A 19,862-nucleotide genomic window follows, 5' to 3' on the forward strand; every position below is an offset into this window, starting at 1 on the left:
CACCGCGACTTCCCCGAGCCTGGGAGCGCGCGGGTCTCTCCCGGGAGAGTCCCTGGAGGCTTTGACGCGGAGGCGCGCCTGTGACTCCATGGCCGCGGCGGGGTCGGAGGCGAGATTCGCCGCCCCCGCCCCCGCCGCGGTCCCTCCCCCCTCCAGCCCCCCCGCTCCGGGACCCGGGCGGCCAGTGCTCCGCCCGAAGGCGGGTCCGCCATAAACAAACGCGGCTCGGCCGCACGTGGACGACGAAGCTGCTGCGCCTCGCCACAGATCGCGGGCTCCGGCGCTGCGTCTCCAGGTACAGGGAGCCGCCAGGAAGGGCAGGAGAGCGCGCCCGGGCCAGGGCCCGGCCCCAGCCGCCTCCGGCCCGCTCCCCTCCGCTGGGCTCCCGCTCCATGGCTCCGCGGCCGCCGCCGCCCATGCCGCCCTCCAGTCCGGAGGGGCCTCGCCGCAGCCGGTGCGAACACTGGGCGAAGGAGTAAGCATCGCCTCCGGCTCCGCGCCGGCTGCCCCTACGCCCCCAGGAAGGCCGAGGCAGGAGAGGCAGGAGGGAGGAAGCAAGAGCGAGCAGGAACGGGGCTCCGGTTGCCGCGGGACGGTCCAGCCCGGAGGAGGCTGCGCCCTGGGCAGCAGCGGGCGGCGCCGCCGGGTTGCTCAGAGCTCAGGCCCGGCGGCTGCGGGGAGGCGTCTCGGAATCCCGGGAGGGCCTGCGCACCTGCCCGCGGCCCACGCCGCGGACTCACCCGGCTCCGGGCGTCCCCTTCCCCATCCCCGCCGCCGCAGCACGAGCGGGGCTCCTCGGGCCTGGAGCACGGCCGGGTCTAATATGCCCGGAGCCGAGGCGCGATGAAGGAGAAGTCCAAGAATGCGGCCAAGACCAGGAGGGAGAAGGAAAATGGCGAGTTTTACGAGCTGGCTAAGCTGCTCCCGCTGCCGTCGGCCATCACCTCGCAGCTGGACAAAGCGTCCATCATCCGCCTCACCACGAGCTACCTGAAGATGCGCGCCGTCTTCCCCGAAGGTGAGGAGCAGGTGGGCGGCCGGGGACGCTGGGGAGCCCGGCGGCCTCGGCCCAGGCGGGAAGCTCAAGCCGGCCCGCCCAGAGGGGCTGCCGCGGCCTGACGTCCAGAGCTGGGGCGTCTGAGGGAGGTTGCGTGAGGGTCTTCGGCTTCCGCGCTGGCTTGGAGCAAGGGGCCAGGGCCTTGGCGGCCCAGGTGACCAAACCCTCTCCTGGTCCAGGGCTGGGAGAGGGTGAATTACGAACTGTTCCAGGGGCAGGCAGTCCCCCAGCCTTCACAGCCTGAGGGTTCTTTCTGGTTTTGTTCTTTCTCCCTTTCCTCCTTCCTTCCTTCCTTCACCAATGCATTCTGGTTTGGTTTGGATTTTTTTTCTCTCTTTCTCCCTCTGTCTCTCTTTTTCTTTCTTTCTTTCTTTGTCTCCTTTTCTTTCTTTTTTCCTCTTTCTTTCATTCTCTCTCTCCTTCCTTCCTTCCTTTGCCAATGCATTGGTTTATTTTCTTTCCTTTTCTGCCTTCTTTCCTTTCTTTGGAAGTTCATCCTGGTTTTGTTTTGCTTGCTTGCTTTCCCCATCCCTTCCTTTCATTTTCCCTCCTTCCCTTCCTTCTTTTCTTTCTACAATTCCCTTTATTTTTCCTTCATTCCTCCCTCTTTTTTTCTCTTCCTGGAGGAGGTGAAGGAGGGTCGGCTTCACGTGCTGGGAGGCAGCGTGCATCACGGCGAGGCCCAGGCACTGCAGGCTGAGGCCACAGAGCGAGCACTTGTGCGGAGCCGGGCCGTCTAGTGAGGCTGGGGTGCGGGAAGTCAGGGCAGAGGAGACCACCACCCCCGCGCCGTTGGTGAGCTGAGATCCGGCTGAAAGAGAGGGGGCCGATTAATTCGAAAATGGCAGACGGAGCTGCCATTCTTTTCAGGATTGAAAATGTGTCACAGTTGGCCAGGGGCGCTGGGACACGCGGTCCCGAAGACTCGGAACCGGAAGAAATGGTGGCGCGCTGGGTGGGCTGCCCCGCCGCCCACGCTGGCTGCCGCTGGTGACAGTGGCTGCCCGGCCAGGAACCTCCGAGCAGCAGGTCTCAGGAAGGCCTGGTCACCACAACGTTCGTTTTTGGCGTCCCGAACGTTCCGGGCCGCGTCTTCCAGCGCCTCTGCTCCCAGCGGGGTCGCTGCGGCCTGGCCCGAAAGGTTTGACTCTTTGCTGGGAGGCGCGCTGCTCACGGGTCTGCTGGGTCCTCTGGGCCCAGGAGCTGGGAGGGCTGCAGCGGCCTCTGGAGCCCCGGGAGCTAGTGCCTGGGTAGGGAGACAACTTCCGCTGCAGGGCGCCGGACGGTCGGTGCAGCACAGGCGACAGGTGTCCCTAGGCCGCAAGGCGCCTCCATAGCGCCATCCCCACCAGGCACTCTACTCGAAATCAGAGAGCTCGACCTTTTGCATTCGCCGCTGCCAAGCCTGTTATTTGTGCTGGTCGCTGGGTCTGGAGCTGCGCTTCTCAGCGCCTCACTGGTGGAGCGCGGAGGGCCGGTCTGCAAGCGCGGCCTCCAGCCCCGCGGCTCCCCTGCCCAGGAGCCCGGCGGACCTGGGAGCACCCGGCAGCGGAGGTGGCTGAAAGAGAACCCTTGGCCTCTCCTGTGCCACCCGGCCCTACCGCGCGGCCCCGGGGTGCTCTCCTCTCGGGCGCAGCAGTCCTTCAGCCCAGCGCAGGTTCCTACCTTTCCTACCCGGAACCTGGCAAAGATACCCCGCTCCCAGCCCCTCCTGCTGAGAGCTGTTGCCCAAGGTGGTCGCTACTTGTCTGCTCAAGGGTGACCCCTTGGCAGAGAAGTAGGGATGATTCCACTCCGGTTGATGTTTCAGGGGAAATTAAAAGAGCATTCGGTTTTCTGAGTCTCCTTCCCACCGGGGGAGGCGTGGTGGTAACTGGTTTCCTGGGATGAGCGTTTCTTAACCGCATGCAACAAAGCAGGTGTGGAATCCAGACAAGAGGGCGCTCACTGCCCTCTGCCCCCTTTGGAAATAGAAAAAGCATTCGAAGAAACAATCCAAAGATTAAATGATTTGTGGACAGTGATTTCAATTAAACCAGAAATTAGTAAGGGAGGGCTGAGAAAACACGGCTGCTCAAAAACTGTTCGCCGTGTAAGGGATTTCCCGGAGAGCCTGTGGAAAGCTGCGAAGTGGTGGGTGTACCGCTCAGCCGCCTTTAAACCGGGTCTGTGCGTTCTGGCTCTGGAAAGCAAGTCTCCAGGCATTTGGGCTGAGAATGGCTGGGCCCTGAGTTTGTACGGGGTGGTCCTTCTGGGGGCCAGGACTTGAGCAGCTTGCTCTGGTGGCAGGTTTGGGAGAAGTTGAGGGGCCTCCTGTGTGTTTTTTTTGGGGGGGGTGACCCTGGAAATTGGCACTCTGGAAGGGAGCTGTTTGGCCCTAGAGTTTTGGAAAAGGCCCTGAACCTGTTTGGTCCCTCTCAGAAAGGGAAGGGAGCAGTGGCTTAGTCCCTCCGTCCTGCATTCCTGCGATGCCCGGGGTAGGGTAGACCTGGAGTGGGTGGACACATATCCTTGGAATTCGTCAGGACAGCGGCTCAGGGGCCTTGGCCCTCAGTCAGTCTGGGGCTGAGGAATAGGGAAGCTGGGAGCTTAGGGCAGAGGAGGAAGATGCATTTAGAAAGACCTCCATTATGCAAACAGGAGTCCATTTATGCAAACTGGTCACCCTTCCAGTAGCTCCAAAGAGTGACATCTTGATTGATTTAACCTCTTCTCAGGGAACCTGTGTCTGTGAGGGAGGATACGGCTGTGGGGTTGGAATAGGATCTGTCTGAGCTGCCAGGGTCAGGGTGGTGGCCCTAGGGAGGTTTTAGGGCCAGGGTGGTCCCGGGCTGTGGCAGGGGCTCTCAGATGGCCTTGGGCTCTCAGCTGCAAGGTGAAAAATACCATGAGGAATTGATCCGCCAAGGGCGGTCTTGTCTCAAAGCAAGTGGATTGCTGGGGTAAAGAATCTAGAGACCAACTTAGGACTCTGGGAGGAAAAACAAAATAAAAAGAATAGCATAGTGCTAAGGAACTGCAAGGATCACCAGATTAACCCTTCATACCTGGGGAAATTGAGGCCAGACATGACACAGGCCTTTCCCAAGGCCCCATAGCAAGGGCAATAGCAGACCAGTTGCTGCCACTGCGGTCCTGTGGGGCATGTTCTCACCCCACTGCACCCAGGAGGCTGCCAGCCTCTGTTCCTTTTAACCCAGATCTCCTCAGGTGGTAAAACAGAAAAAGGAACTCAGAGGGGTCCCTGTGTGTAGGACAGAGGGAGACCACCAGAACCAGGGTAAGCACCTCACTCAGTAGCCAGTTCAATGGCTTGGGGATGCTTTCAACGTTTACAGCCAGGTTTAAGTCCCCATTGTCGTGCTGTGCTACTCGGCCTTGGTCTCCTTGTCTGTAAAATGGGCCCGTTAGCAATGCACAGGGTTGCTGTGATGAAGACTGAGGTCCCAGAAGCAGAATTATGCAGTGAGGGGGGAATCCTAAGTGTTGTTCCTAGGCCACTCACCCCTTCCTGTGAGCTCCCCATGTTCCCTGGGTCAAAGGAGTCTTGAATGGCAGGGATGGAGGACTCACTGCCTGGACTTCGAAGATCCCTGCTTTCTGGGTGGCCATCTTTTCTCCCCTTTGACAGTGAACTAACAAATGGAAGGTAGATAGGACTGGGAAGAGGACAGGAGAGCAAGGCTGACTTTGGACATGGGCTCAAAATTGAAAACTTGATGAGTCTTGGTGGGTGGTTAAGATAAGCTCCGGGCTGGGGCAGCGCTGAAGTCTGATGGTCAGCCGGCCCTCCCCAAAGTGGGCCCTCCATTCTGGAGACACGGGCTTTGGAAACCGTGAAAGCATGCTGGCAGGCAAGCTCTGGTTCTTCCCTGGCCATAGCTGCTCCGAACTCAGGTTGCTCCCCGGCCATAGCTGCTCTGACCAAAGGCAGCAGGACGCAGGTCAGCCTCTGCTCCTCGGAGGTCAGAGGCAGGGCCTCCAGCACCAGACAGCAGTGCCACTGCAAACTTGGCACAACAGACTGGTCCCAGGACCCAGCTCAGTAGTGAAGTTGGAAACCAAGGTTAAGTCTCGCCATCTCCCTTTCCCAACCCGAAAGACCCAAGATGAGTGTGGGTGAAAGAGGGAGAAGGAATTGCTACTCCAGAAACTGTCATTCACCCACACAAAAAGAGGTGGGGTTCAAGGTCTGAACTCTTCCAATGCCTGGGTGCCTTTGGGATTAAATTCAGCTGCAGGTGCCCCCATCACCACTTCCACCTGAGCACTCCACCAGAAGCCAAGTTATCTTAGACATTGTTTCGGGGAATCAAAGCGACTTGATTTGGAGAGCTGGGTGAGGAGAAACTCACCTCTATACCCGTGAGGGCGTCATAGATGTGAGGCCATTCTCTACGTCCGCTGGAAAAAATGCAGATTAATTAAAGATCGACTGTTTAACAGAACAACGTAGATTTTTACAACTCTTTCCCCATCCCTGCTTTGAAGCCTGCCAGGCTGCAGCCGGGGATCCAGGAGGGAAAGCTCGAAGGCGCAGAGGGGACAATTTGGGAAGTGGTAAAGGGGACAGCCGGGCACAGGGCCTGTGCTTTCGTTCGTTGGAGGCGAGGAAGTGGAGCGCGCGCTGCAGATTCAGCGCGGGGCTAGAGGAGGACCTGGATCCCTGAACCCCGGGGCTGAAAGAGAGCCTCCGGACTGCTGTGCGTGCCGACCTCCTCGGAGCCAGCAGCTGCTGGGGCGGCGTACGAACTCCCCAGGTCTGGGCGCCGGCAGTGGGGGCAAGGGGCCTTCTGCCTGTCCTCAGAGCACGTAGGATACCCACAGGCGACACGCCTGGCCAAGCTAGGAGCCTCCTTCCCTGCCCCTCCCCATCGGCCGCTGGAGACTTTCTTGGGGCGTCCCCACGACCACCCCCGTCTCACCCGGTCCCCAGTTTGGAAAAGGGCGCAAGAGGCGGGCTTTTCAGGGGCCCCGGGGAGAACAGGAGGGCTTCGAGGCGGGAGAAGGATTGAAGCACGCAGACGCGCCCCAAATTGCGACTATTTACTGGGATCCTTGTGTGGGGAAAGGAGGCTTAGAAGCTCAAGTTGCAGGCTGTCCTAGAGCAGCGAGGCGAGGAACTGGCCCCAAACTCCCTCTTTACGCCCTGGCACAGGTTTCCGGCGCCTCGTGTTCCCAAGGGAGCCCCTGAGCCTACCGCCCCTGCAGGGGCGTCGTGCTGCGGCTTCAGGGTCGTAAACGCCGGGGTCGGGGGTGGCGGAGCTGTAGAGGCTGCCTGCGCTGAAAGCTCCAGGATCCCAAAATTTGCTTGCGTGGAGCAGGGAGCGGAAGAGGCAGCCGGTCCTCACCCTCCTCTCCCGCCACGCACATACCCTTCTTGACTTTGGAGTGGTTTGCAATCCGAAAGTGTGACCTTGAGTCCTCAGTTGGCCGGCAACGCGCCAGAGGTCACGCTCCCCAGAGATACCCCTCTCCCTCCCCTACTCCAGCTCCCCCTGGAGCAAGTGATAATTGGGGGAGGAGAGGCCGCAGTCAGGGAAATGGTGGGAAAGCCAGAGAGGGCGGCACAAAGTGGTGGCAGCCCGGCAAACACCGGGGCTTCGGGCTGGGCTGCGCTCATTTAATCCCACAAAAATCCCGTTTTGGAGGTGAGAAATAGAGGTTAGAGGTCGAGCCCTTCTGGAGATCAGACTGAGGCGACGGGCCCAGCTGGCGTCTTAAAGCAGGGAGGGGGAGTCTGGAGGAGGTGAGACCCCTGCACCCAGGTGGGGGCTCCCAAACTGTTCTGGATTTTCCACACTCCCAGGTCCGATTTTCCATGGAGGGCTGGGAGTAGGGACCGGCACCTTCTTGTTGTTAACCGCATTTGATATTCACAAGAACTCTGTGAGGAGACTTTGTCACAGATGTTTTTAGATGCCTGAGGTTGCCGCAGGGGCAGTGAAAGAATGGTGGTCTAACCTGGTGTTCCTACCAGAGTCCAGGCCCTGTGTCCTGGGCGGGACCCACAGTCCCTGCCACCACCCAGAGGAAGGCGCGAAGCTGGCTGCCTCCTTTACAGGTCTCCCTTAGGCGCCCTAATGAAGGGGGTCGGCCACCTCACAGTGCAGGAACTATCTCCGCGTTTGCTCCCAAAGTCTTCTTGGTGTGGGGCTGTTTATGGTCTCTGTGACCTGCCTCTGGAGGTAGCCCCAGGGCCAGCTTCCGGCGAGGAGGGATCATGTGAAGGCAGTGTCTGTGGTGTGAGGAACCGCAGGCAGGGTGTGGAACCAACATGCACACACTCACAGGTGCTGGGGGGCAGCGGGGAATGAGGCGATGGCTCCCTTTCCCTCCATTTCTCCCTGGGGATCCCGGCAACCTGGCCATCCCTGATTTCCAATAGCACAGCCTCCCCACAGGTCCTGCGGTGCTTGGCAGGGGTGCAGGGAACTCCCCTCCCCCAGTCCCAACCTCACCCCCTTCACCCCCAGCCCACCCCCACCCCTCCGGCAGGAAACCACAGGCTGGATTGGGGACCCCTGGCTGCTACAGGAGAGCAGTGAGTGCTGGGAGCTGCTAACTCCGAGGCACCTAGCCCAGACTCTTCTCATCCCGTTTTTGAAATAAGGCCCTTCCTTAATTCCAGATAAGGGCCACGTGCTCAGTGCCTCACTTTTGTGGGAGTGTATATCACTTCACAGTACCAAGACAATTTTCTTGCGTTGCAAATCTTCATTTAGTCTCTGCGTTTAGACCAAAGTAGATTTTTATGGGCTGAGTGAAAAAACCTCACCCGCATTGGCTTCTAATGGAAGAGCTGGCAGCGCCACCGCCCCAAGGTGGGGTGGCCTAGAGGCAGGGGTGCTTGGGAGGAACATCTAGCACCAGGCCACCTCCACCAGGTGGGAAAGGGACGTTTGCACCAAATCTCAGCCAGCATAGCAGAGGCTTTGGGGAATTACAGAAAAACTATAATGATCTAAGAGAACAAGTTATCTTGAAGTGTGCGGGTATTTGAATTATACAGACAATTGTCCGGTGTGCCCAATGCACTTTTGCATGTAGAGCCAGGGCCTTCGAGGAGGCTTTCAGGAGATCCCAGGCAGTGGAGTATAGTCTGGAGTTCATTTCCGTAGGTGCAGATTTCTCCCCAAGTCTTCCCACCATGGGCTTTGCAAGAAGCCAGGGCCCAGAGGCCACGCTCACGCTAAATTTTTGTGGGTTCAAGTCCCATTGATCTAGCAAGGGCTTAGCTTAAAGTGATTGATTTGCGTTCAGTTGATGCAGAGTGAAGTTTTGCAGTCCTTGTGTGTTTCAGAAATTAAGCATAGTTTACTTACCAAGGGCTTTGAAGGCTTTTGGTCTTACTTAACCTAAATTTCTTTAGCACCAAACAGGGCAAAGGTGGCTCCAGGACAACTGCCCAACCCCAGGAACGACCTAGCAGCAGAGAAAAGGACAGCTGCCAGGGCGCATTTGTCCATTTTTGGAAATCAGAATTCCTGAGTCGTTAGTGAAGTCTTACTTCACCAAACCCCAGGACCTTTATATTTTGGTTCCTGCCATTGCTGGTTAAACGGTTGTAAATGCTGCCGCCACGAGGCCTGGGAGGAAGGACCTGCTGCTGAGAGCACAGGGAGTGCTGCTGTGATCACGGTGGTGAGGGCGATTTCCCGGGATTAAAAAGCCACCTCTGCCCCCGTGGTGGAGGCTGGAGGCCCCCGAATAATGAGCTGTGATTGTATTCTCGGGATCATGTATGTGGAAATTAGCCCCCTCTTCAGCCAAGATAAGCCCCTAATTCCTTGAGCCCAGGAGGAGAAATTAAAGGTCATCCCTTTTTAAATCCGGAATACTTTTTTTTTTTTTTTTAAGTTTTTCGTTGCCGAATAGGGAAGGGTTTGCAAAGCCGCTGCCCTGGGCCGAAGTGCATTTTACGCTTCCAGAGGTCGAGGCCTCCAGAAACCGCGACGCCCTGGGCGTTCCCGGGAAGGCTGAGAGACCCAGGGTGACTGGGTGACTGCACAGCGACTCCTCGGGAACCCACTCGGGGTGCCCGCTTGGAAGGGCTTTGAGGCCCCGGGAGCGGTCTCCAGGATCTGCACGGCTAGTCAGGTTCCCCGTCCGTCGTATCCGACCCTGCCCAGAGGCTCCTGCCTTTGGTTAGATGCTCGCGTCACCGCACGAAGGCAGGCAGTGGGGGGCTGGGGCTGGGCCTGGCCTGAAGTTCCTGGGGTCTGGGGAGGGCATCGTGGGTTGGGGCGGGGGGCGCGCCAGCAGCGTCCACAGCTCGCCCCGCAGGGGTCGCAGCCAGGGTTCGGGCGCTAGGCTTGTGGGCCGGGAGGCGGCGGGCGTGTTGTCCTCCGGGGAGGCTGGGGTTCAGGCGGTGCACCGGCCCTCGCCATCTGGCGCGGCAGCCACGGCGCTCGGTGGAGGGTCTACAGCAAGGCTGCCGGCAGAAAGATTCCGGGGAGGGGTCGGGGGTTGTCCCAGCCCGTGCTAAGCGCCGCAGCCTCGCCCGGCTTTCCTGCTTCCTCGGAGTGTGCAGGGGAAGCCTGGGTTCTCGCGGGGTTCAGCAGTCTGGCCGAGGGTGCAACAGGAGGGGAGCCCCGATGGGCAGGGCCCTCTTTCCCCTGGTGCGTAATACCAGTTGGTAGCTTTTGGGGAGGTGGTGAGGAAGGGCAGGAGGCCTGTTGAGCGGAGGGGCCGGGGGATCCCTAATTATGTGACAAGGGGCCCTTTCCAGTTCCGCCTGTGGCCCATCCTTCTCCCACCGCCCCCAGATTGGAGTCTGCTCTCGGGGAGCCCCCAGGTAAACCCCTCCCAGGCAGAAAGTTTCGGATCGGAAGGAGGACCGCGCTCGCAGGGCGCCTGTGAGAGCAGGGAAGCCCAAGGGGTAGGGGGTAGGGGGCTTTTTATGCGGCAGGAGCTGCCTCCTGGGCAGTGGGGACTTTTTGTCTCAGCCTCTCTGCCTTTGGGAAAACCAGGAGTTGCCGGAGAAGCAGGGAAAGAAAGGAGGGAAGGAAGGAGGGTCCTTGGGGGAATATTTACGGGTCAAATCGATATCCCCGTTTGGCCACGAGAATGGCGATTTCAAAGCAGATTAGATTACTTTGTGGCATTTCAAATAAAACGGCAATTTCAGGGCCATGAGCACGTGGGCGACCCGCGGGAGCTGTGGGCCTGGCAGGCTCACACGGGAGCCCGGGCTGCCGGCCGCGGCGGGGATTTCTCCCCCGGCCTTTTCTTTTTAAACCAAGGGCAAAGGGACGACGGCGAGAACACAGATGGCGGCTGCGGAGCTGGGGAGGCAGCGTGGGGACGCACAGGACTCGTGGGGTGGGCTGGCAGGGTGCAGGGGTTCCGCGTGACCTGCCTGGCGCCCAGGCATCGGGCTGGGGGCTGCAGTTTACTGATTTGCTTTCTTCCTCCGTCCAGGTTTAGGAGACGCGTGGGGACAGCCAAGCCGCGCCGGGCCCCTGGACAGCGTCGCCAAGGAGCTGGGATCGCACTTGCTACAGGTAGAGCGGCCGCGCCAGGGGAGGAGCGCAGCGGCTGCAGGCTCCCTTCCGACCCAGCCACCCCAGCCTCCAGGCGCCCCTTCCCCAGGAGGGCCGGGCAGATCCAGAGGCTGCCGGGGGCTGGGGATAGGGGTGGTCCCCACTGCGGAGGGAGGGACGCTTAGCATGTCGGATGCGGCCTGCGACCAAACCTACCCTAACCCTACATCTGCCCCCACACCCCGTCGAAGGCCCCAGGACTCCCCAGGCCACCTGAGACCTAGGCCAGGGGCGCCTCCCGAGCGTGGTCAAGTCCTTTCCAACCTCACTTCCCTCGGCAGCTTCCACCCAGAGCTTGCTCTGTGCCAGGCGCCAGGAATGATTCGGCTGCTCTGAGCTCTAAAGCGTTCGGCCGCTGCGTGTGTGCGGGGGAGCAAGCACGGAGGGACAGTATCGATAATAGAATATTAACAGGGGCACTTGTCCAGAGCTTACTTCAGACCACATTCAGTTCCAGACTTTATTGGCTTCCCCTTCCCATCTAGAGTGCGTTCTGTTTTTTGCCTTGTTTTTGTTTGTTTTTTGTTTTGTTTGTTTTTGGTTTTTTTTTGGGGGGGGGTTGTTTGTTTGTTTGTTTGTTTGTTTTTTAAACGGAGTCTCACTCTGTGGCCCGGCCTGGAGTGCAATGGCACGATCTCGGCTCACTCCAACCTCCGCCTCCCGGGTTCAAGTGATTCTCCGGCTTCAGCCTCCGGAGTAGCCAGGATTACAGGAACCCGCCATCATGCCTGGCTAATTTTTGTATTTTTGTAGAGATGGGGTTTCACCATGTTGGCCAGGCTGGTGTCGAACTCCTGACCTCTGATGAGCCGCCCACCTCAGCCTCCCAAAATGTTGGAATTACAGACCTGAGCCAACGCGTCCTGCCTGGGTTCTGTTTTTAACTTCATTTTTTTTAGAGGAGGAAATTGAGGCACAGAGAGGTTAAATAACATGTCTAAGGTCACACAGCAAGAGGTGGAGAGGGGTTAGCCCATTGGCCTAGCTCTAGAGCCCGGCCGGATAACCAGAACTTGGGGAGGCCTCCGGGCTCTTGCTTGGTTTGGAGCCAGGTGCTTAGCTCCCCCAGTCCGGGGCCATTCACCCTGCAGGAGTTGCACGCGCCACCCTGACCTCAGCTTTTCCCTGGCAGCAGAGGGGCTTTGTGGGTCGCCCGGGTAGCCCTGGGCACAGCTCGCCACTTCCAGGTGGGCGGTTGGCGCTGGCTGGGGACAGATCCCAATCTTTCAAATGCCCTTTACAGAGCCTCATCAACGACCCAATTCATTCCCCCCTCCTGTCATTTGTCTCTGCCATCGAAAAATGCCTACCGAGAGCTACTCTGCATTTCCGCCCTCGATTTTGTGTTTTACTTTAAAATAATAATTTAAAACATGTTGGCTGCAGGATGCCATGGCTTAGGTCAGCGAGTCAGCCGCTAGCTCTGCATTTCCAAAAAGCAGATCTTTTCACAACTCTCTTGCCCCAAGTGCCCTAGTGTGGTTTAGTTTTGAAAATGCATGCCTGCGGAAGAGAAGACCGGGGACTATTTGAAACCCCGAGCTTTTACAACATAAAGCGCATGGTGTGACCGCGGCAGGGAATGGCGCTCTGGGAGCCCTGCCCAGGCGGCCTCTGCTCCCCCTCCTTCACTTCCAGCTCCGAGCTGGGTGTGTTGCAAGTTTCATACTCCTGCATATTATAAGTGACACTAATATCAGGGACAACTAAGTGCTGGGGAACTTCAATGAAAACCTGGTTGGCAAAGTCAACACCCCCAGACTTCTGCATGGTACATTTCTTTAATTAATTCCGGAGTAGTGTGCGGACGGGTGTCTTTGCAGTTATTATACATGTAAGTGAATTAGGTCATTTGAAACTACGAAGTCATACCCAACATTTTCCATTAAGAATGTTATTTTTTTAGCTACCGCTGGCAACTTTTAGAATTTAATTATGATCACTCTCCTCTTTTCCTCATTATCCCAGAGATGGCTGGTTGTGAGATGCTTTTTCACTGAATGTGTCTCTTTAATGATTTTGGAGTTAAGAAAGCACGCCAAATGCACCAACACATTTATAACTTTAGAAATTGCTGTACAGTTTATATTTTTGGAACACCACAGGTTTAGGTGGGAAAATATCTTGCAGCTGAGTTAGAAACTTGAAAGTTAGACTAATAATCAAGATGCTGATTTTCAACCTTAGCATCGGGGAAGGTAATGATAGTTTAGCTGGCAAAGACTTTTTGCAGCAAACTGTATTTGAGACAGCAGAATCCAAGGATATCTTTCAAGATTCACTTACACTACATTCTTTTTAGCCCCCTCTCTAGGGGTCGGGGGGAGGGTCGCTTAGAAAAACCAAAGGTAATCTGGTTTCAATTACATGCTGTAAAAATAGAATTTGTGGCCAGAAATTAATCTGGAATATTTTTTATGAGGGCAGCATTGTAGGTTGCATGAGTCTTTCACCAACTTTATTGCTTTCTTTTGGTTCTGGATCTAAAATATGAATGAGTAGATAAAATACAGTTTCCTTTTCCAAAAATAATTTCGTCTTTTTATCCTCGACACATACACATAATCATTACCTTTTATTTGTCTTCATTACCTCTTATAGTTTTACTTTATTTTTGAGGGTTAGCCAACTTAGGAAAAAATCAGAATTTCATTTGGGTAGTTTTCATTTTTCAGAAGTTGATACTTTTCCTCCTTGAATTTTGCAAAGGTTATTTGATCTCTTGCAAATTCTAAATAATTAATTCTGTAGACATAGTCTGGTAAAATAACCAGGTATTTTGTTTTATTTTCTGGGCAGTGGTAGTGTTAGGAATTTATTATTCAAATGGTACTTAGAGGTAACTAGAAAATTGTGGCAAATAAAGCGTATGTCCTAGTGGTATAAATGACTGCCAATTATGACATAAAATGGTCTATATAGTGGTAGATTTTCCCCTAAGTACCATAGAACTCCGGATTTGTACTAAGTGCTAAAATAACCCAAACAATAAAGCTACTACATTTAAACTGAGCATGATAGGAATTCTCAAATGTTTTGCATGATTTTTGTGATGTGGATGTATGATTGTTTCTAAAGTGCTTTAAAAGCATTTCAGAGCCTGGACTGGGAACTAAACCCTGGGTGCTGTTTCCTACAGTCCTTTTTAAGACCGTGGGCTTCGTTTTTGCATTTAGCAAGCATATGTTGATGGTCATATTTGATGCATCCCTCCATCCCAGTGACTGTACCATTGTTAGATTTAACTCTAATGTAGAATGATCATCTCTTATTCTGACATTTTATCTTTTACAGACTTTGGATGGATTTGTTTTTGTGGTAGCATCTGATGGCAAAATCATGTATATATCCGAGACTGCTTCTGTCCATTTAGGCTTGTCCCAGGTGGGTATTGCCTAATTCTTTGTGCAACCAAAATATTAAATGAAGTGATAGCAGATTTTGACAGCCTCGCCCAACTTGAAAATGCGTCTGTTTAAGTGTTTGCTTTTGTGTACGAACATAACCCCAAATTGCAAAATCCTCTTCTCAGGACATCCTGCAGGGGTTTTCTTCTTCATATTACGTTTTATTTTTTACTTTCTTTTTCCCTTGGGGTTTCATGACCAGTGTGTCTTCGCCACATCAGCTTTGTTCTGAGACTCTGTCCCATACCTGGACTATCTGCTTACATAGTAATGCTAGATGCCCTGAAAAGAGCTTCACAAAGGGACATGTTTCAGTACACACTTGCTGGTCTGCACGTGGTGTTATGAGTTGCTATAAAGCAAGAGGTAAGCTGATGTGGAACATGGATTTTATGCAGAACGTTCTTTGGGGAGAGAGAATGGGGAGGGGTAGATTTATGAGTGTTCGTTCACATGGAATTCAGGGTCGTTTTTCCTGACTTTTTCCAGTTCAGTGGTCGTTTCAGCAAAGCATTTTATATGCTTGTGATAGAAACTCATAAAACTCAGTTTACTACTGTTTTGAACAGCAAGATTTCTTTAGAACATCTGAATATTACCAGTTTTTCTGGAAAGATGAAATCATCTTCTTAAAAAGGTCCATCGTTTCCTTAGAGGAAAGAGGGGGACTTAGCTTTGTCTCTCCCTGGCAAGCCAAGGGTTTGCTGGGGGATTTGGGACTCCCTGGGCCCGTTGAATGTTTGAAAGGGGAGAGTGTAACTGATCATTCTCATTCGCGTGCCTGACTTAACAAATGCGCGTGATGATTGTAAAAGCCACATTTTAAACTACATATAGGGACTAACTGTTTCTTCACATTGTGAACTATCAGAGTGATTTCTCACCATGACTGAAGACACACTAGAATTAATGATAGATACAGCAGATGGGTTCCAGAGAGGCCCATAAGGAATTTGAATTACACCCGCCTCCTAATGTAGTTAAGCCAAAATAAAACATGCCGATTAATGTGGCTTCAGTTTGCTCAATGAAAAACAAAATGACCACATTTGGCAACCTGCATCTGGTGTACTCTTTTTATTTTTCTGCCAATACTTTTTTTTTTTTTAAATAAACTTGCTGTTTGTTTACCACCTTCTCCTCCGATGTATGGATATCCTCATCCAGGTCCACGTGGGTTTATGTAACTCCGTGTTTCTTAGGCAAAGCCCTTTAAAATGAATTACATATTAAATTGATTTGGAAGTTTTTCTCTTCCTCTTCTCTGCTTTTATCAAACCAAGTCTCCCAAATACAGTTTACTAAGGCTTGGCCCTTATATCTATGTGACTCAAGAGATTAGCGTAGTTGTAGAATGGGAACTACTGTTGGAAATAGGAAATTTACTATTTTCCAGAGTTATTAGGTTGGTGCAAAAATAAATGTGGTCTTTCCATTACTTTTAATGGCAATGACTGCAATTACCTTTCCACCAACCTACTACTATTCTCTGAATTTTTACCTTCCCCTATTTGGAATTATTCAGGGCCCTTAAGTTGTACCCAGACTAGTTTCTACTTCTGATTTGGCCCGATTACTTACCTTTTTTAACCGTTTACAAAACCTTTCGTAGTCTTACAGTAATGTCACAAACACAACAAAACATTTCACACACTTTTAAAGATGACTGATCGAAAATCTTAAATAAGTAAAGTCACTGTTATCAAATATTAAATTTAGATCTGAGCTCCCTAGCAGTCAAAGCAAAAAGGGAAATGCATTCAGTTATACAGTTTTCATTGTCTGCTAGGGCTCGTTCTTAACCTACTTGAACCTTGTAACTTAAATAATAAAATCATGCTGCTCTATCTGTCTGTAAGGATCGTGGTGAGAAACAGATCAAAATGCCTATTTCCTGTGATTTACAAACTATAGGGAGCAACACAAAATCCAGGCATACCCACAGTTTCATTAGAACAAAGTTGCTTTCAGTAGAGTCCTTTGGGGGCTCCTATTAGGGCTGCTTGGTCATTTGGAATGTCCTGGCCCATCAGGAAGTACTGTGCACATCCCAAGAGATCCAGTTCATTCAGTCAGGCCATCCAAGTTAGCCTCTCTGTGTTATTTTTCTCTTTTTATGTGGAAAATAGAATTGATTGATTATAAACACAATAATTAAGAAGGACCAGAATATTGGATAGGTGACAAATCTGCCTCCTGTTCGTGATCGACTCCACAGAAGGAAATCCAGGCAGCCTCGCAAGCTGAAGTACTCTATTTCCTCATGATCATAATGTAGCAGGAAAACTTCGCCTCATAATTTTGAGAGAGAAGAGGGGTTAGGCACTACCCTTTTCTAAGAAAGTTGTAGAGATACATTGTCTCTTTCTCTCCAGCAGAAGTAACAGTTTCTAAAAAGATAAGTCTGATCATCTGCCTAGAGCAACTGATTTTTTCTGATTTCTCCGCGGGGCTGTGTTAGCATCAGTCCACAGCTACAAAAACACTTTAGTGCCGACGTGCCCTCTGTCCGTGTCTAGGGAGCGTTCCGTGGCGAACTGTTTAAATAAGCAACAACAAACTTTTCTCTCAAATATGCCTCCTGTTCATGATTAACTCCATAGAAGGAAATCTAGGCAGAATCACAATGTGTATTTTTTTCTGTCTTCTTCACTTAAATAGTAAAATAAGGTATTGAATAGGATGTCAAATACCCAACTGGTCTTTTAAACATTTTTGCACCTTTTAGATTATTTTTGAAAAGTCAGGCAAATGTATCAAGCATGAGACCTTTATTAAAACGGGCTGAAATTTTTTTTAAGTCACGAGAGAGAGAGAAGTGTTAATAAAATTTTACCCAGTAGTCAGAGTAACCTTTTAAACAGAATTTCTGATGAATAATGATAGTAGTAATAGCTGATACATGCTGCTCTTCTGTGTTCCAAAAACTTTCAATTACCTTCAGTGATATTATCTCATTAAGTAAAGATGTCTTTCATGTTAATTCAGCCTTAAACTTTATGTTAAAAGATAATAGAGAATGTGGGCCCCTAGATCTGCTATAATTGTGTGGAAATTCCCTGCAAAGTGGTATTTTTTGCTTTGTTTTTGGTCTAACCTCTACTAAATAACTATCCAAATTCTCTATTTGAGGGCATAGAAATGATTCTTTATGGGTTATAAGCCCATCTCCATTCCAAGTCTTTTATGAAGCCTTACTTGAACAAGTGTTGAAGTAAATCTACTTCGTATGGCAGAGCTTTTTAGTTTATTTTTTTGTCTCCACTTGTAAACAAGTGATTGTTGCTGACAAACTTTGGTACTAAAACAATGATAGAGACAATCATAAAATGCCAGTTGTCTCCTCAGCCCAGGGTCCAAGCGTCAGGCAATAGAGAGGCAGGCTTTCAGCCTACAATTCCCTTTGGTGGACACACTCACACACATGTCCACACACAAAACATCTAGACAAGTTTCTATCTACGTGGATAAGGTAGAGTCGGGACAGCAATCTTTTTCCATGCATGTTTACTAAATGATTTAGTTCCATGTGCTTTTTTGATTAATGCAATTATTTTACTTTTATTTAGGGAGGAGGGAAAAAAAGCCTCTTGTAGCTGCTGTATACATTTTTAAGTATCCTTGAGTTAAGTTTCCTCACTAACATTGCATACAGTTATATAGCATCTAGGTAACTAGTATGCATGTTCAGATAAATATAGGTATGTATGAAATAGCTGTTTATGAGACACATAAAAGAATGTCTTATTTGAGATTGTGGCCAGAAACAACCATAAATATATCGATGATGTTGTGTGGAGGTACAAGACCTAGTCCTTTCACTTTTGAAATGAAGACAAAAGACAACATATTATGTTTGTCGACATAACTTGAACCCTGAAACCCAAACCATTTTATTTTAAAATGCTTAATTTACCATACTCAGCAAAACACCCAGAGTAACGCGCATTTTCAGAGTGCCAAGCGATTCTGCCCTTCCCCACAGAACATATGCATTTAGTGCTGTATTTATCATGTGTAGTTTTCCTGGCAGGAAGAAAAGCTATTCAGCAAGACATAAAAAAGCTCTTACTAGGAAAGCTATCCATTTTGTAGTTAGCGGGGTTTCACAAATACTAAAATATCACATGGAAGGTCTGTTTTAATAAGGCTGATGTATGAGACCCAGGGAGTTTTATAGCGACAACCATAATTTTTTTTCTTTTTTCTTTTTTTTTTTTTATGTGAAGTAGTCCCATTTCTTTCAATGTTCAAAAGCACAGATAGATACGTAAATACAGGAAACACCATGTCAACCATAATTTTGAGTTAAGGTCAGGACTGTTTTATCATTCCAAAATTTGTTATTTAAAGACATTTCCGTTATTTGAAGGCTGTTTCACTTCCTAGACAGCTCTGGAGTTTTCACGTTCATTTTATCACAGACCCAAGCCTTCAGAAAACCAAGCCTTTCATCTATGCGACCTCACCCTTCTCATTCTTCAAACACATGTGATGAGAATGGGAACACTGAAAACACAAGAAGCTACTCTGGGATTAAAATGCAAATCTAACCCTTAATGAGCACATATGGAAGGTCTTTCTGCAAGGATATGAAGATGTTTCCCGAAAACACATCAGTTACTTTTTTCTAGAAAAGAACTTTGAGCAAATCAGAATTATTCTTTTTCCCTAAAAACATGGGGAATAGAGAAACGATAGGCCAACATAACGTTTCTTTATTTTGTTATTTTTTCATTTTTTAAATAAACTGTTGAAATTGTGAGTTAATATATCTTTTCTTTTCTTTTCTTTTCTTTTTTTTTTTTTTTTTTTTTTTGAGACGGAGTCTTGCTCTGTCGCCCAGGCTGGAGTGCAGTGGTGCGATCACTGCAAACTCTGCCTCCCGGGTTCAAACGATTCTCCTGCCTCAGCTTCCCGTGTAGCTGGGAGCACAGCTGCCTGCCACCATGCCTGGCTAATTTTTGTATTTTTGGTACGACATGATTTTGCCATGTTGGCCAGGCTGGTCTTGAACTCCTGACCTCAGGTGATCCGCCTGTCTCGGCCTCCCAAAGTGTCAATATATATTTTCTTAAGACAGCTCTCTTATTTTTTAGCCTCTGTCACTCCGCACCTGGACAGGCCTTCCCAGGGCATATTCATTGCCACCCTGAGGAAAAAGGAAATGGTCCTGTCCCAAATGGTTGACTTACATGTTGCCAGTTTATTTAAACTTTTTAAGGATTAACAGGAATGACTTGAAAGAAGAATGTTCAGTTTTTATTATTTTTCTTAAATGAAATCCTGTAATAACTTTTCAGGGAGGCAAATGTCTGTCTGGGAGATCTATTGAGAAAGTGCCAGGCTTGGGAAGTGGGTGTTAAGTAAAGGGTAGGAAGGATTCCTCTAATAGGATTCTCTCTGTTGCTCTGTTTGCATAATATTGGAAGGAAACATTCCATGAATAATGTGAAAAATAGAACTGTGAGAGCCATTTTAGGGACAAGATGACTTAGCAGGCCAGAAGTGTAATTTATTCTGAATAAGAAGGCAACTCGCTCATCTCAACAAATTGGAAGAACTGGCTTGGAGGACTGCGATAGATCACTTCACCACTCCACTACCCTTTGGTCCCAAGTTAAAGCTGATGGCCTAGATGCTAATCTGGAACGGCAGCTCCCAGGAGAACTTCTCCACTAAGCAGCTGGCTGGGTTGTCCCGTTGCGTGAGGTGGCACCGTCAGGACGGCCGCTTTGCAGATAATCATGTTGTCTGTCCTCTGATGGAGAGCCACAGGCTCCCGGCGACACCTCCAGCAAGACACTAAAAATAACGAGGGGGTGACTCGGGACAAGACACATCACGAGCCTC

At 51.0% G+C, this 19,862-nt stretch overlaps 1 protein-coding gene across 1 annotated transcript in view; it reads left to right on the forward strand.

Moving 5' to 3' along the window:
- Positions 1–210: 210 nt before the first annotated feature.
- The window catches only part of SIM2 (SIM bHLH transcription factor 2), a 46,437-nt gene continuing 26,785 nt past the window's right edge, over positions 211–19,862 (forward strand). Inside the window, exons 1-3 of the mRNA XM_007967724.3 lie at positions 211–1,018; positions 10,481–10,563; positions 13,897–13,986. Coding sequence (XP_007965915.1) covers positions 844–1,018; positions 10,481–10,563; positions 13,897–13,986 — 348 coding nt within the window. The 5' untranslated portion in view covers positions 211–843. The remainder of the gene's footprint in view (positions 1,019–10,480; positions 10,564–13,896; positions 13,987–19,862) is intronic.

Source organism: Chlorocebus sabaeus, chromosome 2 (genome assembly GCF_047675955.1).
Source record: "Chlorocebus sabaeus isolate Y175 chromosome 2, mChlSab1.0.hap1, whole genome shotgun sequence".
NCBI classification, from domain to species: domain Eukaryota; kingdom Metazoa; phylum Chordata; class Mammalia; order Primates; family Cercopithecidae; genus Chlorocebus; species Chlorocebus sabaeus.